Source organism: Scyliorhinus canicula, chromosome 16 (genome assembly GCF_902713615.1).
Source record: "Scyliorhinus canicula chromosome 16, sScyCan1.1, whole genome shotgun sequence".
Classification (NCBI taxonomy): domain Eukaryota; kingdom Metazoa; phylum Chordata; class Chondrichthyes; order Carcharhiniformes; family Scyliorhinidae; genus Scyliorhinus; species Scyliorhinus canicula.
The window spans coordinates 34283987-34309443 of record NC_052161.1 but is presented as its reverse complement, the minus strand read 5'-3'; the positions used below and the strand labels follow the sequence as shown (position 1 = coordinate 34309443).

Sequence of the window (25457 nt, the reverse complement as noted above, 5' to 3'; positions counted from 1 at the left end):
AGAAAACCACAGTGGAGATTATGCACAGTCAAAAGTGGCTTGACTTGAGAACAGAAAGTGGATTCTGAAAAAGTTAGTATTTTTAAAACATATTGCTAAATACTGTACTATCTTTCCAATATAAATCATTTAAAACATATAATGGAGATATTTAGTAAAATCAATTTATTAACTTTATCTCCATTCATGCAGGAACAACAATATCAAAGCTCAATACACAACTATTCAAAGCTAGTCAAAGAGGAGCTTAGGAAATCGATGTTAAAATAACTCAGCCAAAATGGTATTTGATTTTACTTGTGGAGCTTTATTGTAATGAATGGAAAACATTATTTGCAGATGGGGAAATAATTTTCTGAAGCTGGATTGTGTGTTCTTGTTGATTTACTGTAGACCATTTTACCCCATTAAGAAAGTACCAATGGGGCTGTTGATGACATACAGTAACATTAGAATCCTTGATCTATCAATTTTGCAATTGTATTCAACTGGATGTTTGAGGTTCCTTCATATATTGAACCTGAAAAAGCACAATAAACAGGGTTACAGTTCATAAAAAGTAAATTCAAAAGCGCAAAGAAGATCAACAGAAAACCTACTTTTGGTGGTTGCTTTGGGTCAGTAACTAAATGGAGTCCAGTGCTGCTAAAACTAGCTTGTGAAGCTAGAGAAATAACATCAATCTCAAAAAGTAACATATAATTACAGATAATCTAACTGTTTTAATCAATTAATTACAAGGTAATATTTTACTGAAAGCGAACTACCACATCTGCAAGTAATGAATTTGCCCATTAGGTCTCTCCGATTGCTCTCTCCTACTTGTGCCTACCTTAAAAAAGAAAATGAAAAACACTACTCCATTTGTGAAATTTTATGCAATAGTTAGGAAGGTAACTCGGAAAATCTTTCACCACTTTAAAATCAATATTCACTCTCATCCTGAATATCCATTACCTGTGTATTCTTGCAAATAATAAACAGGAAAAAGTTTGTTTTTACCTATTTTACAATCGCGATAGTACTTTTCTATAGGATAATCTTTGGTGAAACCAACTCCTCCCATCCACTCAATACATTTGGCAGAAGTCAAGGCTGCTATCTGTAAAACATAGATATAAATAGGGAAATATTTTCATCACTTTGTAAAATTCAGAACATAGATGCAGTACATGTAACTCTCCACTTGTGTATCCAGCATAACTTGTTTCACGTATTTGGCTTTCTCTCATTAAGTTGAGCTAGCACCCAATATTAGGCCCTCTACTGATGCTGCCCTTTAAATTACCCGCTGCAGAATGGTTGTGTATAATGATGCGCCTTGTGATCTTTATTCCGATCTACCCCACCTTCATCTTTAGGGAATTATACAATCTCTTTTCAGCATTACTCAAGACCCAGGTTAGAAACTTAGTATAAGGTTATGGAGCTTCAATAATTCATCATAGTATTGCCTTTGCTCCCCATGTTTAGAATTACTGGAGGATGTTGAAGGAAACAATCAGTGTTATGTTAAATGTATTAAAATAGTTAAACTTTTCAATCTTGCCTAACAAGCACTGTTCCTCAAATTAACCTTGTGTACACGTTTCTTACCTCAGAAGTGTAATATTTTGCCATCGAGGCTTCCTTAATAAAGGATTTCCCTGCTTCTTTGAGTCGAGCAGCATTGTAAGTAAGCAGTCGTGCAGCTTCTAACTGTGTTGCAATCTGAGAAATCTGGTGTTGCATACCCTGTACAATGAAATTGGTACATATATTTTTAAACATTAAGTAACAGGTCTCTTTTGCTATTTACAACACTGTAGCTATGTATTATTCAACACTGATTTGAGATTGGATGTAATAACCTTGACAGAAATATTAAAAATCACAATAACTTCCACCATTCTAATCTGTCCCCATTAATAATAGTGCATGAATTATCTGTCACAAAATGTATCTTTAAAAAAATGAATGAATCAGATTTGATTTTGTGGTTAATTGCAAATAAACCGTGATAGCCATTCCTTACACTTACACCCACCCACAGACTTACACACACCCACATTGTCTTCTACTTCAACAAACCATATTCAGGCAAGAACAATGGCTAGCATCCTATCCTGGAACCCCAAGCTACGTTATTCTGATGTCAAACTGCCTGTGTAGGAAAATAGATCACTTCCATCAATTCTCCTTGCAGCTGACATCACAAGTTTACCAATGGAAATTATATGAACAATGACCGATAGGAAACAACCTTTGGGTCCAACCATTATGGCCCACACAATTGTTTTATCAGGTGTGTCAAAATTACTCCCAAAGCCACATGATTTCCTGGTGGAAGAAAAAACGCGGACCAATTTGAGAAATAAAATGAAAAATTCCTCTCCAATCCAATCTTATGCATTCAAAATTAGTCCAGGCGATCACTCTGGTCTTGAATTTTATATAATACTTTTTGTATGGGATGATCTCTGTCCAAGTCAGAAACAAGTCTAAACTGAGCACAAGATGACAGTATGTTCCAAGATCCACCATATTGTGGGAAATGAACTTAAAACGGTGAACTATAGATGCAAATATATGATGTGTTGTTTAACACAATTATTGACGAATGCAATTCACAGCACAATAATTGGCCATCATCAATACTACATTTCAGAAAGTCTACAAATATGCCAATCACAGGAAGCTAATATTTCACATTAGATCAATGTGGTCTTTTGCTAGGTCAGCTTTCTACTCTGCTAGAGAAATTCCCAGACTTGTGACATCCTTCTTAATGAAGGCATGAGGAAGGAAAGCTGAAGATGGTTTAACTTAGAACACAAGTTATCTTAGAGAAAATACATCCCAGAATAATAGGAAAGCAGGTTTGACATATGTACCTGGAAATCATAAATTCTTTTCCCAAACTGAATTCGCTGCTTCAAATAAGGAATAGTGTTATCAAAACATCCCTGTGCCAATCCAAGCATCTGTAGAAAACAAAATTTAAAACAAATATTACTTCCTGAAATATAAAGAAAAATGTAATGCCTTCCCTTCAAAGCATTCCCCTATTTTATACCTCACAAATTAAACACTTACAAAGTGGGGATTCTACATTCGGAATAGTGACCAATTTTCCAGGGTGGGTAGGCCAAAAAACTCTCCAACCGAACTCACATAACAGCAGAAAGGATTGATCCTGGAACTACCTCAGTTGACTCAGCTACCCAATTCTTTGAGAGAGCATACATATTTAGCTCAAGTATATTTTAAAAATGTTATGTAATAGAACAACGAGCAAGTACTCATGGCTCAACTCTCACAGTAGTCAAAAGTTGCAGCTCCTGAGCCACTCTTGGGATACTCTCCTTTAGTGACATCAGGTTGCTTCTAGATGTTTACATAGCTTCGAAAATTCTCGAGATATATAGTTCCACAAACCTGTGCAGCAATCCCTATTCTGCCTTCATTTAGCATTCCAATGGCGTATTTGTACCCTTGACCCAGCTGTCCCAAAATATTACTCTCTGGAACCTGCAACACAGAAGTAAAATATGATCCAATTCAGAAGAGAAGTACATACTAATAAAATATAGAATCATAGAATAGAATGGAATTGTCATAGTACATAAGGAGGCCATATGGTCCATCGTGTCTGTGATAGCTCTCTGTAAGAAAAAGAACACCTAGTATCATTCTCCATCGTTTCCCTGCATCTCTGCAAATTTTCTCACCATCAGATAATGATCCAATTCTCTTTTGAAAGCCATGATTGAATGCACCTTGGCCACACTCTTCAGTAATGCATTCCAGATCCTAATCACTTAGTTAAGTTACACACAGAAATCCTGGATACCAATGCAGCCAGTTACATGGGAAAGTGGAAATATTCAAAATTTAAGAGTTTTGGACACATTTCTGTGTAAACATATTCCTGTGTTGGAAGAGAAATTACCAATATAAATAGTTATGCTGATTAATAATTTAAATGCCTTCAGAAAATCTTGGCCACTGTTATTATCCTAGATAACTAAAATTTAATGTCTAAAATAAGTTTTAAAAAAACATATATATTTTTATTCTCCTCCTTTTTCACATTTTCTCCCAAATTTGCACCCACCAACAATAAACAATAAGCAGTAATGAAAATAATGTCAATCTGCAGATCAACAACAACAATCCCATCCTCCCACCAACCCCATAACAACTGCCCGTATGTTAACATAAACAAATAGCAAAAAGGAATCAGGAATCACCCATAGTCACCATTGACATAAACAGTCCCCCTCCCCTAACTAATGTTCAATGTTATCCAATGAATAACGCCTATGAATTGTAGAACCTCTACATCCTTCTCCTCAGTTCAAACTTAACCTTCTCAAGAGTCAAGAATTCCAACATGTCCCCGCGCCACACCAGGGACAAGGTGGAGAGGTTGCTCTCCATCCCAACAGGATCCGCCTTTGGGCGATCAATGAGGCGAAGGCGACAACATCTGCCTCCGCACCCGTTTCCAACCCCGGCTTGTCCGACACCCCAAATATGGCCTCCCGAGGGACCGGATCCACTTTCACATGCACCACTTTAGAGATTGTTATGGGAGAGGCGTTTTCAGAACTCCAAAATGTATCATGGAGTTCAACCAACCCACACCCTTAATGGATTATTGCTTTTGCAGCACACGGCTTGTTCCATAGGTGTAGCACTACAATTATGGACACGTGGTTTTTAAAACAAAACAATGTTTATTCCATGAACTCAAATTAACCTTTTAAATAAACATTGGATCTGTTAACACCCCTTACTTCAAAGATAACCCCGAAAATAATACACTACCCAATCCTGCAAACTGTTCCTTTAAACATCCAAAAGACTTCACAAATCCTTCAAACAGAAGCACATTAGATTTATATTCAATACCGAGATCTTTTACAATTCCGATTTCACCAAAGGATTAAGAGATAGTCCTTCACGGCAGAGATCACCAGCAATGCAGCTCACAGCCACACCCAAGCTTTCTTCAAACTGAAACTAAAACTCCCAAAAAGCAGAAGTGAGCTCAGCTCCCCCCTGTGACATCACTTCAGTAATGTGATTAGCTTCATTATTTAAAGGTACAATTCTTAAATATCCAATTCTTAAAGGCACTCTCACATGACAAGATTACCCTAAAAACCTCCTTCCAGTAATCCTCCAGCTTTGGACAGGACCAAAACATTTGAACGTGATTTGCAGGATCCCCCTGCAACGTTCACACACATCTTCTACCTCCTCAAAGAGCCGGTTCATCCATGTCCTTGTGAGGTGTGCTCTATACACCACCTTCAGCTGTATCAGCCCCAACCTTGCGCACGAGGTGGAGTCATTCACTCTCCGGAGCACCTCACACCAGAATTCCTCCTCCATACCCTCTCCCAACTCTTCCTTCCACTTTGCTTTGATCCCTTCCAGTGGTGCCTGCTCCTCTTCCAAAATAGCCCCGTAAACCACCGACTCTACCCTCTTCTTCAGTCCTCCTGTCATCAGCACCTCCTCCAGCAATGTGGAGGCCCTCTCCACTGGGAAGCTCTGTACCTCCTTCCTGGCAAAATCTCAAACCTGCATGTATCTAAACATTTTCCCCTGCTCTAGCCAATACTTAGCTCCCAGCTCCTTCAATCCTCCAAAGCGACCCCCAAGAAACAAATCTTTTAGTGTATTAATCCCCTTCTCCTAATTTACGAAAATTTCCGTCCCACTTCCCTGGCTCAAATCGGTGGTTCCCCCGAATCGGCATTTCCCTTGACTCTGCACCCAACCCGGTGTTGGTGAAACTGTCTCCAAATTCTCAATGCAGCTATTATTACCGGACTCCCTGAGTATTTCCCCGAGGCGATTGGGTGCGGCGCTGTTGCTAGTGCCTTCAATCCCGACCCCCTACACAAACACTCCTCCATTTGACCCACGGGGAATCAACCCCTCTGACACTGCTCCGCACTTCTCCACATTCGCTGCCCAGTAATAATACATCAGGTTCGGAAGACCCAAACCCCCTGCCTGCCTTCCCCTCTGTAGCAGCACCTTTCTAACTCTGGCCACCTTCCCTCCCCATATGAATGAGGTAATCATTCCTTGAATCTCTCTGAAAAATGCCTTCGGCAGGAAAATCGGTAGGCATTGGAAAATAAACAGAAATCGCGGCAGCACATTCATTTTAACCAAAATAAGGTTTTGAACAAAATTCTTAAAGTTACAAAATTGAATCTTCTGCAATCTTATGAATTATCTTTTAATGTCTTGCTGAAAAGTCAATACTTCCAATGTCTTGGTCCATCTCAAAAGCCTGCACTTCAATTGAAGATTTTTACCTTTGAAAAGTTACACAGAGCTTCTAACTACATTTGTACAATCTGAACTTGGGTTTTACAGAACCCAGACTGCAGATGTGATAATGGAATAAAGTGAGTTGAGCCAGTAAAGTAGATACCAATGTGAGTGAGAATAAAGACCATGATTCAGAAGTCACAATTCACAACTTGTAAACCAATAGAGAGCAAAGAGGAGGATGGTAAACCAATAGAGAGCAAAGAGGAGGACGGTATCAAACCACCCAGGTATAAAGTTACTAGCGCACGTGTTGCCTTTTCTCTTCACCTTTGTTCTCCTTCCATTGTTTTCTTCCTCATGACCCACTGGGCTTTTGTTTCTTTTGTTCAGTAGTTTGTTAAGTGTACTAACTTGATGTTTGCAGTAAAACTCAATCTCGCACTACCAGTGGACCCTCATCTCTTATTTGAAAAATAAGAGAGCCTACACTGAGTAATAGTGGTACTACAATTGCCATGTAGTTGACTTGTTGTTGAGGAGAAGGTAGACTACCCAAGATTTATGTTCACAATTGCTATCTGGCACCTTCTGTTGGAGAAGTGAATGTACTGATGCCAGATAAAAAATAGATGCTTTGGATGAGGTACACTATGGTTGAACAGCCAACCAATGATGAAGCTGTAGGCTTGCATGTGAAAAGTTGCCACTTGGGCTAAGATACCTGTAAGCAATTGGTATTCATGGACCATACCTAATATGGACTCTATTCCTCCAGCAAAGGAATATGGAAACTAGCAAAAAGAAATGTGTCGATAGTGAAGATTTCTTATATGTATAACATTACAGCAGGTGCCAAATACTAATATGAAAAAAAAATGTACCTTGACATTATCAAAATTGACCACACAAGTAGATGATGCACGAATTCCAAGTTTATCCTCTTTTTTCCCCACTTGCAGGCCTTCGGTGTCTTTATCTACTATAAAGCACGTGATCCCCCTGTAGCCCTGGAAATAAAAGACAATAACTTAGAAATATCAAACTGATTTTAAGAAAGTTGTAAGGAGGAAAAATTAGTTTTGTCATTCACAAAAGGATAGCTTTGCACAGTCACATGCTAACTCAATGACAAACAATTTAAGTATGGGATGGGATGGGATGGTTGACATTGGAGTTAGAGGTTGGTGTTGTTTCAATTTGAATATAACAAAAAACTTCCAAGAACAGAATTACAATTATTAGGTTAACTTTTAGAACTAGAAGCAATAATTCAACACAAGAGAAAGACGGATATTCAATATACATGAAATATTCTGAAGCTAAATTTGAGGGTTGGTAGCAAAGAATGCAGTAGTTTTATCCTTGTTGGAGAGGGCCAGGTAGGGAAATTGGGTGGCCAGCAGCTAAGCAAGAATACAATCAAAAGAAAAGAAGGTGAATTTCATGGACAAGATGCATAGGATCATAGGAATTAGGAACACAAGTAGGCAATTCAGGCCTTTAAGCCTGCTCCCCATTCAATCAGATCATGATGTGGAGATGCCGGCGTTGGACTGGGGTAAGCACAGTAAGAAGTCTTACAACACCAGGTTAAAGTCCAACATGTTTGTTTCAAACACTAGCTTTCGAAGCACTGCTCCTTCCTCGTCACCTGAGGAAGGAGCAGTGCTCCGAAAGCTGGTGGTTGAAACAAACATGTTGGACTTTAACCTGCATGTTGGACTTTAACCTGGTGTTGTAAGACTTCTTACTGCAATCAGATCATGACTTAAAGTGCAGAGGATACTGGAAGTCTGCAGAGGAATTTGGATAGGTTAAGTGAATGGGCTCGGGTCTGGCAGATGGAATACAATGTTGACAAATGTGAGGTTATCCATTTTGGTAGGAATAACAGCAAACGGGATTATTATTTAAACGATAAAATATTAAAGCATGCCGCTGTTCAGAGAGACTTGGGTGTGCTAGTGCATGAGTCACAGAAGGTTGGTTTACAAGTGCAACAGGTGATTAAGAAGGCAAATGGAATTTTGTCCTTCATTGCTAGAGGGATGGAGTTTAAGACTAGGGAGGTTATGTTGCAATTGTATAAGGTGTTAGTGCGGCCACACCTGGAGTATTGTGTTCAGTTTTGGTCTCCTTACTTGAGAAAGGACGTACTGGCGCTGGAGGGTGTGCAGAGGAGATTCACTAGGTTAATCCCAGAGCTGAAGGGGTTGGATTATGAGGAGAGGTTGAGTAGACTGGGACTGTACTCGTTGGAATTTAGAAGGATGAGGGGGGATCTTATAGAAACATTTAAAATTATGAAGGGAATAGATAGGATAGATGCGGGCAGGTTGTTTCCACTGGCGGGTGACAGCAGAACTAGGGGGCATAGCCTCAAAATAAGGGGAAGTAGATTTAGAACTGAGTTTAGGAGGAACTTCTTCACCCAAAGGGTTGTGAATCTATGGAATTCCTTGCCCAGTGAAGCAGTTGAGGCTCCTTCATTACATGTTTTTAAGGTAAAGATAGATAGTTTTTTGAAGAATAAAGGGATTAAGGGTTATGGTGTTCGGGCTGGAAAGTGGAGCTGAGTCCACAAAAGATCAGCCATGATCTCATTGAATGGCGGAGCAGGCTCGAGGGGCCAGATGGCCTACTCCTGCTCCTATTTCTTATGTTCTTATGACTGATCTCTTCCTAGTCTCAAATCCACCTCCCCACCTATTGCCCATATCCCTTTAACGCGTTTATCATCAAAAATATATCTATCTCTTTCTTGAAAACATTTAATGACTCTGGTTTCATCGCACTACGGGGCAGTGAGTTCCACAAATTCACTATCCTCTGCGAGAAGCGATTCCTCCTTATCTCAGTTCTAAATCTACCACCTCTCAACCTACATCCATGACCTCTCATTCTAGATATCCCCACAAAGGGGAAACGCTCAGTCTACATTTACTTATCAATCCCTTTTATTATTTTATAGACACCGATCAGTTCTCCTCTCATCCTTCTAAACTCCAGCGAGTACAAGCTCAACTGTTTAATCTTTCCTCATGCGTCAACCTCCTCTGATCTGCATCCAATGCCACCACATCCTTCCTCAAATAAGGAGACCGAAACTGGACACAACACTCCAGATGTGGTCTCACCAACACCCTATACAATTGCAACAACACTTCTTTACTGTCATACTCCAGTACTTTTACAATAAACACCAACATTCCATTTGCCTTTTTAATTACATGTTGTACCTGCATAACCAACTTTCTGCGATTCATGAACACCCAGATCTCTTTGCCCAGATGCATCTAGAATCTGCTTTCCATTTAGATAATAATTTGCCTTTCTATTTTTTTGGCCCAATCTCCTAGCCTACCTATATCTGTCTGTAAAATCTTTATGTCCTCTTCACTACCTGCTTTCCCATCTATTTTAGTATCATCCGCAAATTTTGCTGTATTACACTCTTTCCCTCCTTGCAGATCATTTATGTGAATTGCAAACAGTTGAGGTCCGAGAACTGACCCCTGCGGCACCCTGCTAGTTACAGTTCGCCAGCCAGACCCTCTGCTTTCGGTTAGTCAGCCAATCCTCAATCCAACCTAGTACTCTACCCCCAATCCCCTGCAATCTCACCTCTGGATCAGTCTTTTGTGCGGCACTTTATCAAATGTCTTCTGGAAGTCTAGATATACAGCTACAGGTTCCCCATTATCCACCTCAAAGGAACAAGTTTCCTCAAAAAACTCGAGCCAGTTTGTCAAGCATGACTTACCCTCATAAAACCATGCTGACAATGAGCTTTGTCTTTCCAAATGCTCAGTCATCTCCTCCTTAATGATTGATTCCAGCAACTTCTCCACCATAGAGGTCAAGCTAACCAATCTACAGTTCCCTACATTTCGCCTCTCTCGCTTTTTGAATAGGGGCGTCACATTAGCATGTTTCCAATCCACCGGGACCCTTCCGGAATACAGGGAATTCTGAAATATCATAAGCACCATCTCTGCTGCCACCTCCCTTAATGCCCTAGGATGCAGGCCATCAGGCCCCAGAGACTTATCTGCCCTTAATCCCATCAATTTATTTGATACCGTCTTCCTAGTGATGGTTATTGCACCAAGTTCCTCTGCATTAACTGTCATTTTTGGAAAATGTCTATTATCTTCTACCATGAAGACAGAGGCAAGATTTGGTTCAGTGCCTCCGCCATCTCTGTAATCCCCATTATTACCTCATCAGTGTTGTCCTCTAAAGGGCCAACATTTACTTCAGCTATTCGTGTTTATGTTTTCTGCTAGTTGGTTTCATAGTTCATCTTAGCTCTTTTGATTTTAGGTTCAGTATCCTTTTGCTGAACCTTAAAGTTCTCCCAATCCTCCAGCTTACCACTAGCTTTTGCAGTATGGTGTGCCCTAGGTTTTGCCTTTATGCCTTCCTTGATTTCCTTGTTTAGCCATGGAAATTATTTTTCCCTTTTATAATTCCGCTTCCTCTCAGGAATGTATTTTAATTGAGTTGTATTTAACATCTTCCTGAACATCCGCCATTGTTCCTCAACTGTCCTACCCTCAATTATCTGTCCCCAGTCCACTTGGGCCAACTCTTTCCTCGGGGCTCTATAATTACCTCTGCCCAATGCTGAAACTCTAGCATGGCACTCGGTCTTCCCTCACTTAATCTGCATAAAAAATGTTGCCATGCTGTGATTACTCCTTCCAAGATCATTAACGACAAGACTATTTATCAACTTTCTTCATTACAAAATGCTAAATCTAAAATAGCCTGCTCCCTGACTGCAAGAGAAGATAGGAAGGAGGTGGCCTTAGGACTAGATGGACGATGGTAAAAAGCAAGTAAGTTGAAGAGATAGTCTCAATCTTCAAGGCAAAGTTTTTTAGAAGCTTGTCATATGTTGTTGGTAATGGTGGAGGGAGCAGCGTCGAGGGGTTTAAGGGGACAGTTAATAGTGGAGAAAAGAAGCCAGAGTTGGTTTTGTAATAAAAGTGGTACCCGTAGGATTTATTTTTAAAATATAGCAATGGGAGCTAAATAGTACTACAGTACATAGTACAAAATTGTAGAGCACGTTATGGTGAGATTTGTAGGAACTTGAATTGGCTGTCAACCTGTGCCACAAAGAGAAAAGTCGACATTCTTGTAGCACATATCACTCCTAGAGAAAGAAAGTGATCAAGAATGATAATGAGACAAGGGATGAAGGAATAAGCTCTCACCCTGTAATAACTGGAGCGTTATTATATGGGAGTATACGCGAGTAGGCCAATTAGAATTCAATAACATAATTGGTCACACTATGGGATGTGGCATGCAATTAATTAATATGCAGCAGTTTTTCACTGACCAAATTGCGCATTGAGTATGGAACAGAAATTTTGATTTTAATGCTTGCTGTTCAGAAAGAAGAGATTAGAAGAATGATTGACAATCTTATTGAAACTTACAGGATACTAAGAGGCCTGGATAGAGTGGACATGGAGGGATGTTTCCACTTGTAGAAAAAACTAGAACCAGAGGGAACAATCTCAGACTAAAGGGACAATCCTTTAAAACAGAGATGAAGTGGAATTTCTTCAGCCAGAGGGTGGTGAATCTGTAGGGTGGTGAATCTGTGGGGTGGTGAATCTGTGGAACTCTTTGCCGCAGAAGGCTGCGGAGGCCAACTCACTGAGTGTCTTTAAGACAGAGGTAGATCGGTCCTTGATTAACAAGGGGATCAGAGGATGGGGGAGAAGGCAGGAGATGGACGTTCTTAATTAACTAGATAAAATTAGGAATTATGTAAATAGGGGACACAAACAGAAATCTATCTTGAAAAAGTTTAAGATTGCTTTCTTCCAGAAAGCCAGTATGTGTGGTTCTGCATTTATTATTAATTCAGTTTTGCAAAAAAGATTTAATTTGATACTTACAGCTGAGAAGTTTGCATTTGCCATAACGAGAAATATTCCAGCAATATCAGCATTAGTAATCCACATCTTGGAGCCATTAATGATATAATAATCTTTGTGTTTTTCAGCACAAGTTTTCAAAGAGAATGCATCACTTCCAGATTCAACTTCTGAAAGACAGAAGCTGCCAACCTAAAAACAGATTTTAAAAACGGTTAAGAGGCCTGTAACATGCCAACTGGTTAGAATATCCATGTTGCAGATAATTTGCTATTATGCTCCTCACAAAAAAAATGAATGGCAAACGACAAATTAGTTAAACACCAAAATCCACCCACATGCTTTCTTTTTGACTCCTCATGTGATAATAAGGTTTCAGACCAAATATTTGCTCTGGACTTAAGAGGCGTCTACCAGACACCACATCTTAGAATGAGTCATTTTATTTTATATATTTATATATATATATATATATACACATGGCTCCCTGAGACATGAAACATTATTGAATTTTGTTCCTTTACTAGATTCCTGCTTCTGTTGAGTTAGTAGCACTTAATTTCTGTAGCGGTACTGTAATACAATTTCTGTAGCGGTACTGTAATAAATTTTTTTTGTTGCAATAATTGTATTATATCTTTCCTGTAGTTCAGTGATACCACCCTTATCTTGGAGTTAGGTGGTTGCCAGTTCAAGCTTAAACACATAACCCAAGTTAAAACTTTTGTTCTGTACTCTCAAAGGTTCCATTTTTTGGATGAGATATTAAAACTGAATTCCCATCTGCCTTCCTCGACGGACATAAGAGATCCCACAGCAACATTCGAGAAAAGCGAGGGCGGCACGGTGGCGCAGTGCTTAGCACTGCTGCGGCACAGCACTGAGGAACTGGGTTCGATCCCGGCCCCAGGTCACTGTCGTGTGCAGTTTCCACATTCTCCCCGTGTCTGCGCGAGTCTCACCCCCACAACCCAAGATGTGCAGGGTAGGTGAATTGGCCACGCTAAATTGCCCCTTAATTGGAACAAACTAATCGAATTGTCTACATTTTTTAACTTAGAAAAACCTCAACCAATATCATTAGAAAGAAATTTGATCAATTATATCACTTATGTTTGCAGGACCTTTTTGTGTTCAAACTGGTTGCGCATTGGCCGACATTACAACAATATTACTGCATTTTAAAAGTGCTTAGTTAGTTGTTAAGCAATATTTTAAACTTGAAAGCTTTTTGTTGTTTTGTGGAGGTGAAAAGCACACTTCCAATTCTTTTTCTATTGTTTTGCTTTAGATGGGTAATATGGTCTTACAGAAATGAGGGAAGTGAGTATGTGGGGTGTATTTATATTTGCAGTGGATCCACACTAGTTTTAAAAGTATATGAAAGGAAATACCTGAAAATTGGGTTAATTCTCCTCAAATTTCTTGCAAAAGGCTGCAAATTTGGATTCCACAGCACCAATAGTTTTAGAGTGATGAATACTGGTTTGATACCAAAATGGCAAAGTGCCATGCATGGATGCTTCCAACATGAAATGTACTGGACACCATCTTGGTAAGATGGTAGGAACATATGCCAACGGTTTGGTGAGTTGGTAAATTGTGACAGTCAGCACATTTTACTAATTTGATACCAGTATTGTCATAATATACATCCAGGTATATGATGGTGTGCAGACAGGCAGGTGATTGACACATAGGATGACCAGTGAACACACAGAACACAACAGCCAATCACCAGTCAGGACACGACCACTATAAAGTCAGAGGGTACTAGTTTTCCCGTTCTCTCGGGATCCAGCCTCTGAGACAGTCAGAGCTCGTGAGCAGCAACTAGAACAAACACCATGTGGTAGTAGGATAGTCTGGTCAGGTTAGCCTCAGGTCTCCAGTCAAGTCAGCATAGTGTCAACCCACAGTTAAAACATGTATTATAGTTAAGTGTTCAATAAAATCGAGTTGCATTTCTACAAGTGTTGGAAGCCTATCTCTCTCACCACTGCAGTAAACGCAGTCCTCGTAGACCCAGCTTACCCAACACATCATGGCACCAGTGAGTTATGCTCGAGTTTGACAAAACTACCTTGAGATAATCTGCCTTTGACCAGCGATCAGCCATCCGGTAACATGGACAACGTCCGCCCTCCTCCACAACTCCGCATCGCCGGCAACCTCGGTGCAAACTGGAAAATTTTAAAGCAGAAGTTGCAGCTATATCTTGAAGCCACCGACCTCGAGGCTGCATCGGATGCCAGGAAGATTGCACTCTTCCTTTCTACAGCCGGGGACCACGCTATCCACATCTTCAACTCCCTCACCTTTGCTGAAGGCGAGGACAAGACGAAGTTTAAAACAGTCCTGCTGAAGTTCGACAGCCACTGTGACATCGAGGTCAATGAGAGCTTTGAACGGTACGTTTTCCAGCAGAGGCTTCAGGGTAAGGATGAACCTTTTCAATCCTTTTTAACCCATCTCTGCATCCTCGCGCAGTCATGCAACTATGGCTCCACTTCCGAAACCATGATCCGGGATCAGATCGTTTTCAGGGTCCACTCCGATCCCCTTCGCCAGCAGCTCCTAAAAGTTAAGCAGCTCACCCTTACCATCACCATCGAGACCTACGTCCTCCACGAGCACGCTAACAACCGGTACTCCCATATCAGGGCGGCAGAAACGGCACGGCAAAACCCCCGCGATGCAGAATGGGTACAGGCCATCAAACAAATGCAGGGCCTGAGTCTGGATGAGGGCGGCCATTTTGCGCGCTTTTCCCGGGCTCCAGCGTATGCGCGCCACGACCGAGGGGACGGCGAGGCCGGCGACCAAACCACGCAAGTGCGCACATCGGTCGACCGCACTGCGCATGCGCGATGGCGCATGGAACGTCCTGACGGCGGCGCCATGACGTGTTCCAACTGTGGCTCCGCCGATTTAAAGCGGCAATGTCCCGCAAAATCTCGACGCTGTCTCCAGTGTGGCAAGCTTGGCCATACACAGCCCTTTGCAGATCAGCTCCACTGCCCAACACACAGCGATCCCAGCCACAGCGCAGGAGCGTCCGGTCTGTACAGCAACCCTTCACAGACTCCGACCCCGACAGTCTACCAGATCCCGACACTGAGGGTCTCACATCCCCATTCCGGTTGGGCATCATCACCAAGCGTACGCTGCCTTTCTCAACAATGGTGAAACAACTCCCAACAATGAGCATTGATCCGGACGACGAGTGGTGTGCCACCCTTACGGTCAACAAGGCTCGCAGACGCTTCAAGCTGGACACCGGCGCTTCAGCAAACCTAATTTCAAAGTCTGACCTTGACACCATCCGCGTCAAGCCAAGCATTCTTCCACCGGCCTGCCAGCTCGTCAACTACAATGGCAATGCCATTGCTGCCAGTGGCTCATGCCAGCTTGCGGAGTCCCATCATTCTTCAAAAGCAACGCTGCGTTTTGAAATTGTAGGAACCTGCTCGGTGCTCGGGCCTGCAAACTCCTGAACCTTGTGCAGCGGGTTCACACCATGTCGTTCGCAGAGGCAACGGCCTCGCCAGATGTTAACTTCCAGGCCCAACTCGATGACATCATAGCGCAATACCACAGCGTGTTAGAAGGTATGGGCCTGGTTTGTGTCAAAAAGCCATCTGGGGAACTTCGAATCTGTATCGACCCCAAAGATTTGAAACGTAACATCATGAGGGAACACTACCCAATACCTAAACGAGAAGAGCTAACCAGCGAGATGGCTCATGCCAAATTCTTCACGAAGCTGGATGCCTCCAAGAGGTTTTGGCAAATACAGCTGGACGCGTCCAGTCGAAAGCTGTGCACATTCAACACCCCATTCGGTCGCTACTGTTACAACTGAATGCCCTTTGGCATCATCTCCGCCTCAGAGGTGTTCCACCACATAATGGAACAAATGATGGAGAGCATCGAGGGGGTTAGAGTGTACATCGATGATATTATTATCTGGTCCACAGCTCCTCAGGAGCACATCGATCGCCTCAAGCGGGTGTTCCACAGGATCCACGAGCATGGCCTCCGACTCAACAAATGCTCATTCGGTCAATCAGAAATCATATTCCTTGGCGACCACATTTCGCAGTTCGGCGTGCAGCCAGATGCAGACAAGGTTTTGGCGATCAACGTCACGAAGACCCTGGAGGACAAGAAGATGGTCCTCCGCTTCCGAGGGATGGTCAACTTCCTTGGGAAGTTTATCCCCAACCCTGCATAACACACCACAGCTCTCTGCCATCTTGTTAAAAAAATTACGGACTTCAAGTGGCTACCCGCTCATGAGCAAGAGTGCCATGAGCTCAGGGCGAAACTCACCAAGGCCATGGTGCTAGTGTTTTTCGACCCCACCAAGGAAACAAAAATATCCACCGATGCGAGCCAGGCTGGCATTGGGGCAGTGCTCCTCCAGCGGGACGACTCCTCCTCCTGGGCCCCAGTCACATATGCCTCTAGAGCCATGACGCCCACTGAGCAACGATACGCTCAGATTGAAAAAGAATGCCTGGGCCTCCTCACAGGGATCGACAAGTTCTATGATTATGTGTATGGCCTCCCCAAATTCACGGTCGAGACGGACCACAGGCCATTGGTTCACATCATCCAAAAAGACCTCAATGGACATGATGCCACGGCTACAACGTATCCTCCTCAAACTCTGCCGTTACGATTTCGACCTGGTTTACACCCCGTGCAAAGAGCTCATTGTGGCTGATGCACTCTCCAGATCTATCACCACACCGTGTGAGCAGACCGACTTTGTCTGTCAAACAGATGCGCAGGTGCAATTCTGTGCCTCCAACTTTCCGGCCACTAATGAAAGGGTCATGCAAATTCGTCAGGAGACGGCCAGGGATCCTCTACTCCAGCGGGTCAAGCAACACCTCACGGATGGGTGGCAAAAGGGGCAGTGCCCCCAGTTTTATAATGTAAAGGACAATCTAACGGTGGTAGACGGCATCCTAAGCTTGACAGAATTGTGATCCCACAGAGCTTGCGAGAGTTGGTCCTCGGCCAAATCCACGAGGGTCACCTGGGGGTCGAAAAGTGTCGCTGTCCAGCCCGAGAGGCAGTATATTGGCCAGGCATCAGCCAAGATATCGCCAACACGGTCCTCAATTGACCAACGTGTCAAAAGGTTCCAGCCGGCTCAGTCTAAAGAGAATCTACAGCTGCATGAAATGGTGACCTCCCCATGGTCCAAAGTTGGTGTTGATCGTTCCATGCCAGGGGCCGAGACTATGTCCTCCTAGTGGACTACTTTTCCAACTACCCCGAGGTAGTCAAACTGTCTGACCTCACGTCAGCAACGGTAATCAAGGCATGCAAGGAAACATTTGCCCGGCATGGCATCCCACTCACGGTCAACGGACCCTGCTTCTTCAGCCAGGAGTGGACAGATTTTGCCCGGCTGTACAATTTTCAGCACGTCACATCCAGCCCCCACTACTTCCAGTCGAATGGGAAGGCTGAAAAAGGGGTCCACATCGTTAAAAGACTATTGTGCAAAGCTGCTGACTCGGGTTCTGATTTCAACCTGGCGCTGTTAGCCTACAGGGCGACTCCTTTGTCCACTGGGCTGTCCTCAGCGCAGCTCCTAATGAACCGTACACTGCGAACGACGGTTCCGGCTATCCACATTCCGGACCTTGACAACTTCCCAGTCCTACAGAGGATGCAAGAGTCTCGGGACGCCCACGCCACAGATCTCCCCGGCCTGGTCCCTGCTGACCGAGTTCGTGTTCAGCTACCTGACGGTGGCTGGTCTGCCACAGCTGTGGTGGTCAAGCAAGTGGCCCTGAGATCGTTCCTCGTTCGCATGCATGATGGCTCCTTTCTTCGGCGTAATAGGCGGGCACGGCGTCGACTTCCGCGCCCGTCACCTAACCGTGATGTCCCGCCTCGCACACTGGTTCCTCAGGACACGCCCGTCCACGAGTCCACCGATCTGCCAGTTATTCTACCGACCTCTACATTGGCGGCAGTTCCGCCCGTTCAAGTGCAGGCGGCCCCTGACCCACCCTTGAGGTGGTCAACCAGAATTAATCGCCCGCCACAGAGACTGAATTTATAGACTGAATGTTGCATTTACCTTGTTCTCTCATCGTTTACACATTTGTACATATTGGTTTTTTTCTCATGTGTTATCTGCCCTCTGTCTGCACTGGACACATTCCCATGTAGATACGTAGCGTATTCTGTATATAGTCAGGCTCCTGTACACACGCTCACTATTTATTGCCCTAAACACATATTAAAAAAAGGGGGGGGGGGGGGAAGGGGGAAGATATCATAATATACATCCAGGTATATGATGGTGTGCAGACAGGCAGTGATTGACACACAGGATGACCAGTGAACACACAGAACACAGCAGCCAATTGCCAGACAGGACACAACCACTATAAAGCCAGAGGGCACTAGTTTTCCCGCTCTCTCGGGATCCAGCCTCTGAGACAGTCAGAGCTCATGAGCAACAACTAGAACAAACACCATATGGTAGTAAGATAGTCTGGTCAGGTTAGCCTCAGGTATCCAGTCAAGTCAGCACAGTGTCAACCCACATTTAAAGCATGTATTATAGTTAAGTGTTCTATAAAATTGAGTTGCATTTCTTCAAGTGTTGGAAGCATGTCTCTCTCTCCATTGCAGTAAACGTAGTCCTCATAGACCCAGCTTACCCAACACATCAAGTATTACCATTTTTTAAACTCCCAGCTTGAGCTTGATTGGGTCCATAACATTACCCTGAAAAACTGCTGCAGTCATATCCTGGAGCAGAGAAGACAGACATAGAACATAGAACAGTACAGCACAGAACAGGCCCCTCGGCCCTCAATGTTGTGCCGAGCCATGATCACCCCACTCAAACCCACGCATCCACCCCATACCCGTAACCCAACAACTCCCCCCTTAACCTTACTTGCACTACGGGCAATTTAGCATGGCCAATCCACCTAACCCGCACATCTTTGGACTGTGGGAGGAAACCGGAGCACCCGGAGGAAACCCACGCACACAGGGGGAGGACGTGCAGACTCCACACAGACAGTGACCCAGCCGGGAATCGAACCTGGGACCCTGGAGCTGTGAAGCATTTATGCTAACCACCATGCTACCCTGCTGCCCCGAACCTCCAACAAGCTTCTTTTGTGCTGGGTATGATTCAAACCAGCAGAGAGTTACCCCTGATTCCCACTGACTCCAGCTTTGCTAGTGCTCCTTGATGCTACATTCGGTCAACTTTTGGAGTTCACCTCTTCTTTCCACGTTTGAACCAAAATTGTACTGAGGCCAGAAACTGGCGGAACACGAACTAAGTGTAAGTGAGTGGGTTATTGCTAATTAAATGACACTGTTGATCATCCCTTCCATCAATTTACAGATGATGATTATGGAAGGTATGGATTTCTCCTGTTGTCCCTGTGCAGGACATATCTGGCCAATTTTCCACATTACTGGGTAGATGCCAGTATTGAAGTTACACTGGAACAATTTGGCAAGGAGTTTGGCATGTTCTGGAGCATAATCCTTCCGTACATATCCTGGAATATTGCTAGGGTCCTTAGCCTTTGCAGTATTCAGTGACTTTAACTGTTTCTTCATGTCATGTGGAGTGAATCGAATTGGCTGGCATCTGTAATGCTGGGGACCTCTGGAGGAGGCCGAGATGGACTATCCACTTGGCATTTCTGGCTGAAGATTGTAGCAAATACTTCAGCCTTACCCTTTGCACTGATGTTATAAGAACCTCCATCATTGACAATGGGGATATCTGTGGAGCCTCCTCTTCTAGTGAGATGAGGCATCATCTCCACAGGAACTGTGCGATGGCAACTCCTACTACTACTGCTACTGTCATGGACACCTGCATCTGCGGCAGGCAGGTCGAGGAGGATGAGGTCAAGTATGTTATTTTCTCTTGTTGGTTTTTCCTCTTCACCTACTGCAGACCCAGTGCAGTAGCTATATGCTTTATCACTTGACAATCTCAGTGCTACTGAGTGCTACAGTGTTGAAAATGGATATTGAAATCCCCCACCCAGAGTAGATTCTGCACCTTTGCCACGCTCAGTGTTTCCTCCAACAAGGTGTTCAACAAGGAGGAGTATGGATTCATCAGCTGAGGGGTGCTGGTTTACGGTAATAGCAGGGGACTTCATTGCCTCTGTTTGGCCTGATGCCAAGAGAATTCTTGAGGTCCAACATCGATGTTGAGGACTTCCAGGGCAACTCCCTTCCAACCGTGTACTACTGTTGTTCCGCCTGTTTGACCTGTCCTGCTGGTAGGTCAGGACATACCAGGGATGGTGATAGCAGTGTCTGGGACATTGTCTGTAGAGCATAATTGCATCAGTATAACTATGTCAGGCTGTTGTTGAACTATCTGTGAGATAGTGTCCTAATTTTAGCCCAAGCGCCCAGATGTTGGTAAGGATGATAGGATCAAGTTTGCAGGGTTAATAGGATCAAGTTTGCCATCGTTGTGTTTTGTGCCTAGGGAAATGGTGGGTAGTTCATCCTGTTCCACTTCTTTGAGACTTGAACTTAACAGCATCTGTCGTGATCACATTGAATAGCGGAGCAGGCACAAAGGGCCGAATGGCCTACTCCTGCTCTGATTTTCTGTGTTTCGAAAAGGCTGACAAGTCTCCCGGACCAGATGTCCTGCATCCTTGATCTCAGTGATAGCGGATGCATGGTTTGTCATTTTCCCCAAATTCCCTAGGAATCTGGAAAGCTCCCAGTGGATTGGAAAATTTTAAATGCAATGTATCTATTCAAGAAATAGTAGAGACAAAGCAGGAAACTACAGGCCAGTTAGCCCAAATTTGGGAAAATGCCAGAACCCCTACTTAAGGAAGTAGTAGCAGGGTGTTCAGCCAGCATTGTTTTATGAAAAGAAAATTCTGTTTGACAAATTTATTAATGTTCGAGGATGTAATGAGTACAGTAGATAAAAGGGAACCAAAATATGTTGCACGTTTGGATTTCCAATGGTCATATAAAAGATCATTACAAAAGATTAAAGCTCATGGTCTTGGTGGGTAATATATTAGCAGATAGAGGACTGGCTAAGCAACAGAAAATAGAGTCAAGGTAAATGGATAATTCTTTTGGTTGGCAAACCATAACTAGTGAAGTGCCACAGGGATCATTGCAGGGCCTTCAACTATCTTTTATATTAATAACTTGGACGAAGGGATAGATTGTACCATCAGCGAACTTGGCTACAGAACAAAAATAGTTGAGAAAGCAAGTTGTGAGGAGTACACCAAAAATAGGTAGGAAAGTGCGTTGTGACAAGTACACAAACAGTCGGTATAGGGGTATAGATAAGTTAAGTGAGTGAGTGTGTACAAATTGACAGATGGCATATTATGTGGGGAAAAACTGGGATTGTCCATTTTGGCAAGAAGAACAGAGAAGCAGAATATTATTTAAGTAAAAAAACACCACAGAATGCTGCACTACAGAGAGATCTGGGGTACCTCATACATGAATCAAAAGAAGCTAGCATGCAGGTACAGCACGTGATGAGAAAGGCAAACTTAACGTTAACTTTTTTGCAAAGGGGATGGAGTATAAGTTAGTTTGATCTTGATCTAGCTGTAAAGAGCATGGATGAGAACACACCTGGAGTACTGCATACAGTTTAGATCTCACTAAGAGAAAGAGGGGTGAGGGAGCTGGCAGCCGGGCAAAGAGGGGCGTGGGGGCTGGCGGCCGGGCAGTAGCAGGGCGAGGGGGCTGGCGGCTAGGCAAAGAGGGGGGAGGGGGCTGGCAGCCAGGCAAAGAGGGGCGTGGGGGCTGGCGGCCGGGCAGTAACAGGGCGAGGGGGCCGGCGGCCGGGCAAAGAGGGGCGTGGGGGCTGGCGGCCGGGCAGTAGCAGGGCGAGGGGGCCGGTGGCCGGGCAAAGAGGGGCGTGGGGGCTGGCGGCCGGGCAGTAGCAAGGTGAGGGGGCCGGTGGGTGGGCAGTAGCAGGGCGAGCGGGCCGGCAGTAGCAGAAGCCTCTTCCTCGCTCCTGGTTGCGCACAGCCTCTTCTCTACCACCACCCCCACCCAATAGCACCCACAAATTCTGCATAACCAACCCTTAACCCTAAATGTGATTGCCCCACATTCTAACACTGCATTAATCTATCTCCACATTTCCGCAACCGTTTAGCAGACTGAATTCTTTTTTTTTAAACTTAGAGTACCCAATTATTTTTTTCTCCAATTAAGGGGCAATTTAGCATGGTCAATCCACCTACCCTGCTCATCTTTGGGTTGTGGGGGCGAAACCCACGCAAACACGGGGAAAATGTGCAAACTCCACACGGACAGTGACCCAGAGCCGGGATCAAACCTTGGACCTCGGCGCCGTGTGGCAATAGGGCTAACCCACTGCGCCATCGTGCTGCCCTTCATCTTATTTATCACATTCCAAAAAAACCTTATTTGATTGCTGAAAATTATGTTGGGACTTTAATCTCAAGGTAATATTTTTGTGTTCCTTCTACAAGTACAGAAATGTGTTATTCGGCATATTTGAAAATTTTAATCCTCCAGTCATAGCTCACCATGTCTGTGGCAAGACGAGGTAGATACTTTCTCTTTTGATCCTCTGTCCCACATTTCCTCAACAATGTGTTGATCAGAGTGTTCTGTACGTCGCATACAACTGCTACTGATGGGTCCACTTTGGCCAACTCTTCTATGACAAGAATAGAGGAAAAGAAGCTGGATTCTGGTCCACCATATTGTTCTTCAATCTCAATTCCCATTAACTAGAAATGAAAGAGAATCAAAAGTGAGGACTGTGCAAACGATTAATTTTCGGTAAAACTGACCTGCAACGATTAAGAGCATTCCTATGTTCTTACACTCTGAGCTTTACAGTGGGATAAATATATTTATGTCCTGTAGTGGTGATACCATAAACACAAAGTTTTGAAACGATAGCAGTATTATGCAGATTGATGAAAAACTGTTTAAAGGGTTGTGCTGTTAGAAATAGAGTAATTATTTAAAGGAATATGAAAACAAAATAAGTAATGGTGCAGAAGCAGCTGCAATTAAGCAAGCATATAGATAATCAAATACAGGTGTGGGAAGAGGATGGTTGGTACATTTAATGCAAGTGCATCAGGAACAATTCATTGAGGAACACTATCATTGAGCGGACATTTTATTTGTGTGAGTAGAAACCATGTAATAATTTATTTTTTGAGTTTCACAGCAATTAAAACAGTTTGTTAGAAGCACTATAAAATAGCCCAGCAGGTATGCAGGATGTGAAAAATATCCAAGCAAGATGGGAAACCAAATAGCAACTGGAGATTTAACATTTTGTTACTGACAGATTGCAGCATTAACAGATGAAACAAAATGAGTAAAAAGCACCAGAGTAGGTACTGAAGTTCGATGAAAAATGGCAGGCATTACTTGATGACCATTTGTAATTTTTAAAGCTAGAGCTTATTCATAAAGTAGAAAGCAAGAGTGGAAAGAGACAGAAACCTGGAGAGGGAGAAAGCAGCTGACAGCACTGGAGAGAAAAGTGCCAGCTTTATTGAAGATGAAGCTTAGAAACGCAAGTTAAAGGGAAAGAGTTGGAAAGGTAATGCAATTGAGACAGCGGGTTTATATTTCACATAACTTGAATTCACCGGACAATTCGGCAGTTTTAGTGTATTTTCTTCCACTAAAACGTCAAGCATATGAAAAACATTATCGTAGTTCTGCCAGAGGCAGAATCAAAAATGTCTTGTCAGACACAAGATGTATTGGATGTCATCCAAGTTCAGAATAGCGTAACAGCAATATGCCTCAACCCTATCACACAACCATCACTGCAAGCAGTGTGTCACATCCATGAAGGATGTGATTGCACTGGAGGGGGTGCAGAGGCGATTCACCAGGATGTTGCCTGGGATGGAACATTTAAGTTATGAAGAGGTTGGATAGGCTTGGGTTGTTTTCGCTGGAGCAGAGAAGACTGAGGGGCGATGTGATTGAGGTGTACAAGATTATGAGGGGCATGGACAGGGTGGATAAGGAGCAGCTGTTCCCCTCGGTTGAAGGGCCGGGGGACACAAGTTCAAGGTCAGGGGCAGGAGGTTTCGGGGGGGGGGTTTAAGGGAAAACGTTTTTACCCAGTGGGCGGTGACAGTCTGGAATGCACTGCCTTTGAGGGTGGCAGAGGCAGGTTTCCTGATATCCTTTACAAAGTACCTGGATGAACACTAGGCATGCCATAACATTCAAGGCTATGGGCCGTGATGGCAAATGGGATTAGGTCGGCAGGTCAGGTGTTCTGTGCATGTTCGGTCTGCAAAGAACAAGGTCCTGTGTATGAATATATATCCTCCAGTATATGTAAATGCACCACACAATATTAAATTGGTTGTCAATGTAATTTGTGGCATACTGTCAGGGCGCCGAGATCCAAGGTTTGATCCCGGCCCTGGGTCACTGTCCGTGTGGAGTTTGCACATTCTCCCAGAGTCTGCATGGGTTTCACCCCCACAACCCAAAGATCTGCAGGGTGGTGGATTGGCCTCGCTAAATTGCCCCTTAATTGGAAAAAGTGAATTGAGAATTGTTAAAACAAAATTTTGTTTTTTGCCATACTGAGGATAATTTAGCAAACCTCCAATTGCAGAATCGTGTCTACTGTTGGACACGGTGTCTTGAGTTTTGCAAGCACATGCTGGTTGGGTACAGTCTGTACTGTGCCCATTGCGAAGTGTGGAATGGACATGCTGTTCGATATGATTCCCCAATCTTTGGGATGTACAATCTACATACGTGGCATTACACTGGCTCTGAAATCCATCACCAAATTACTCAATTGTGATAAACAGAATGTCTTTTTGGCTTGAAGGCAGCAACCTATATAAGGATGTATCCAGCTCTGGTCAGACCCCATTTGGAGTATTGTGAGCAGTTTTGGGTCCCATATACAAGGAAGAATCTGCTGGCCTTGGAAAGCGTCCAGAGGAGATTCACAAGAATGATCCATGGAATGAAGAGCTCGTCAGATGAGGAACGGTTGAGGATTCTGGGTCTGTATTCTTTGGACTTTAGAAGGATAAGGGGAAATTTTGTTGAAACTTAAAGGATACTGAGAGGCCTCGATGGAGTTTGCACATTCTCCCAGTGTCTGCATGGAGAGGATGTTTCCTCTAGTACGAAAAACTAGAACCCGAAGGCACAGCCTCAGATTGAAGCGACAATCCTTTAAAATTGAGATGAGGAGGAATTTCCTCA

At 43.5% G+C, this 25457-nt stretch overlaps 1 protein-coding gene across 3 annotated transcripts in view; it reads right to left on the bottom strand.

Annotated features, from left to right (window-relative positions):
• Window positions 1-286: 286 nt before the first annotated feature.
• acadsb (acyl-CoA dehydrogenase short/branched chain) overlaps window positions 287-25457 on the bottom strand; it is a 106523-nt gene continuing 81352 nt past the window's right edge. For 2 of the 3 annotated variants that reach the window (XM_038773349.1, XM_038773351.1), the window contains 8 exons: window positions 22766-22972; window positions 12204-12374; window positions 7164-7289; window positions 3418-3510; window positions 2874-2963; window positions 1597-1734; window positions 1003-1102; window positions 287-520 (listed from right to left, as the gene is read on the bottom strand). In XM_038773349.1, the coding sequence (XP_038629277.1) occupies window positions 450-520; window positions 1003-1102; window positions 1597-1734; window positions 2874-2963; window positions 3418-3510; window positions 7164-7289; window positions 12204-12374; window positions 22766-22972 (996 nt within the window). In that variant the 3' untranslated portion in view covers window positions 287-449. The remainder of the gene's footprint in view (window positions 521-1002; window positions 1103-1596; window positions 1735-2873; window positions 2964-3417; window positions 3511-7163; window positions 7290-12203; window positions 12375-22765; window positions 22973-25457) is intronic. The other variant, XM_038773350.1, reaches the window with a different exon arrangement.